The sequence below is a fragment of the Trichoplax adhaerens genome, genomic scaffold (genome assembly GCF_000150275.1).
Source record: "Trichoplax adhaerens TRIADscaffold_23 genomic scaffold, whole genome shotgun sequence".
Lineage (NCBI taxonomy): Eukaryota > Metazoa > Placozoa > Uniplacotomia > Trichoplacea > Trichoplacidae > Trichoplax > Trichoplax adhaerens.
Window position 1 is genome coordinate 506,498 of NW_002060964.1, and position 2,511 is coordinate 509,008.

The 2,511-nt window shown below is 30.2% G+C and overlaps 1 protein-coding gene across 1 annotated transcript; it reads left to right on the forward strand.

Annotated features, from left to right (window-relative positions):
- Positions 1-1,260: 1,260 nt before the first annotated feature.
- Positions 1,261-2,378, forward strand: TRIADDRAFT_61362 (uncharacterized protein; the record flags this gene model as incomplete). Its single annotated transcript, XM_002117279.1, has 5 exons — positions 1,261-1,369; positions 1,582-1,703; positions 1,799-1,913; positions 2,085-2,170; positions 2,331-2,378. 5 exons carry the CDS (start codon positions 1,261-1,263, stop codon positions 2,376-2,378), a joined length of 480 nt encoding a protein of 159 aa, XP_002117315.1.
- Positions 2,379-2,511: the final 133 nt, after the last annotated feature.

The following is a 2,511-nucleotide window of genomic DNA, read 5'->3' on the forward strand; positions in this document are numbered from 1 at the left end:
GCCTCAAGCTAGCCTTCAATGACAATCTAATACTTTTTCGATTCTATCTGTAATCTTTTGGTATGTATTTCGAATATCCATGGAAACTCCTGCGCAGGGCATTTCCGGAATCTTTACTGCATTAGCCAACATCATATCATTAATTGGTAAGAATAGTCGGCTAGATCCATAAAATATATGAAATCCAGCAATTAACAGATTTGAACTGTGTTATGTACGTATTTTAAGCTATTACGATATTATTTATACAACTGCATAGCTGAGATCTCGCATGATAGACACAAAATCATGGATTTCTTACATCGCACAGTAAAACAACGACATTTATTCAATGGTGAACTTGATCAGTAAAATTTTGCTACATTAAGAATATTTTTCAATTTAATAATTTTTTATTTTCCGATGCGTGCAATTTGTTTTCTGTAAAAAATTGATGTGCGCATAATACGAAAGGCTATTTTCAGGATATTGTACGTACTTACGAGCACATTATCAGTTCGATTTATGTTATAGCCAGAATCATGTAAGCTATCAAATACAAATTTACCTAATATTATTAGATCTTATCATTTTGGTTAAATTAAGTTTTGCGTTTTGTACGTCCACTGCCCATCATTGGCTAAGCAAGTTATTGTAACTATTCAAGTCATGCATGAAAGGGCTACCTTGAATACTAGCTCTCTTATGAATTGGGTTGTAGTTTTACGGAAGCATACTTCGTATTATACCAAAATTCACAACGAAAGCTCACTTTATTTCTAACTTATATCTTTTTATCCAACATTTTCTCAATTTCACAGTATCCCTTCCTTTAAATAACTCAGACAAAGAAACGTCTCGTCTCAAATATCTTACTGAATCTAAATTATCTTACGTCATGTCTGTGTATGGTTAAATTGCTTAATTTCAATTAAGCTAAGGATGTGTTATAGATTCATTTGTATAAAATGTGTAATAAATTCGAACGAACTGAGATACATAAGCCATAATAATCCTTAGAAGTGCAATCAGTTTATCATATTACCAATAATGTAGCGATTTTGTTAAAAAGGCATTTAATTCTAGTTTTCCACTACTATCCGTGCCATAAATAGCTCTTTAAATTACTTAATCTATCATTTCCACCCCTAACGATAGCTATAAATTTTTCTAATCTTCCTACAGCAATAAGGTCTTCCAACCGTAGCGGAATTGCCTATTTTATCAGTGGAATTGCATTACTGGTCCTATGCTTAATCATTCAGCACTTACTGGAAAAAAATGTCAGTTTTAGATACCTTATCTAATGAATGCATAAATTTATATTATTTACGATTTCTCCAAGACGTTAATGCTAAGTCCCAATTTAGTGCAACGTTTAATATTGAAGGTATTGAGTTAATTAAATTCAATTTATTGTAGGCATTTGCAAGATATTACATGGAAGCTAATTTAGAATATGGTTAGGACTTTACTAGATAATATAAATATGATTAGAATATTTAAATCAGTACTTATGATTTATTACGTAATCATCATTTCAAAGACTAGATGACATTATAATAAATAATATTTATAATCAAATGATCTTATTTTAAACAGCTATTCAGCAGAAAAAAGCTATAGATGAGGATAATCAAGCTTCTAATGATTCTGATGACGAATACGAGCATGTTCCATTTGAAAATAACAGAAAGGAGCGTCTCAAGTACGCTTTCACAAAGGTACGGTAGTTCAGTGCGATGAGAGGATTAATTAGTATTTGAGTTACTTTTTAAAGGTTATTGACTGATACAATCTATCCATGGCTTACTTTTAGATATGGCCTGTAGTTTGTGCTCAGTTTTTGTGCTTTAGTGTTACGTATTCCATTTTTCCTGGTATCACATGCCGCGTTATTTCAGTTCATAAGAGAAATAACAGTATGTTAACAGGTATTGTTGCAAAAATAGTCTAATAATAAAAAATCAAGATCATGTACAATTCCTAATTTTAAGTTTACACTAATCAATTGAGATGTTAAAACAAAGTTTATTTATAATGGCTAATGCTATTCAAATTAAAGAGTCATCGCAAAGCCTTGTTATTTAATTATTCTATGTTAGGTGTCTTATTCGTACCAGTGGCATGCTTTTTGTTATTTGCTATATCCAATTTTGTTGGTCGATTTATCTCCAAGTTAATACAATTGGTCAGTAATCCGATGCCTTTATTGTACTATAATCAAGATAAAAATTATATTTTAAAAATCAGTCTATCACAATTGCGAGCTTTTGTAATAAATGATCAGCACCAAGTTGGTATAAGTAGACTATATTTAAAAAATCTTTATATTTTTACTCATCGGCAAGGAAATATCTAGATCAAGCAAGCTAATTCATGATATGCCTGACTATTAATGTACATTATGCTTTAATTAGTACTTATCAACTATTAAGGATTAAATGATAGTGAAGTAATTCTCTAATAAAAACCAATATAGTTTCAAGCCTAAAGATTATTCTTTCGGTATTAAAACTACTAATTTTATGA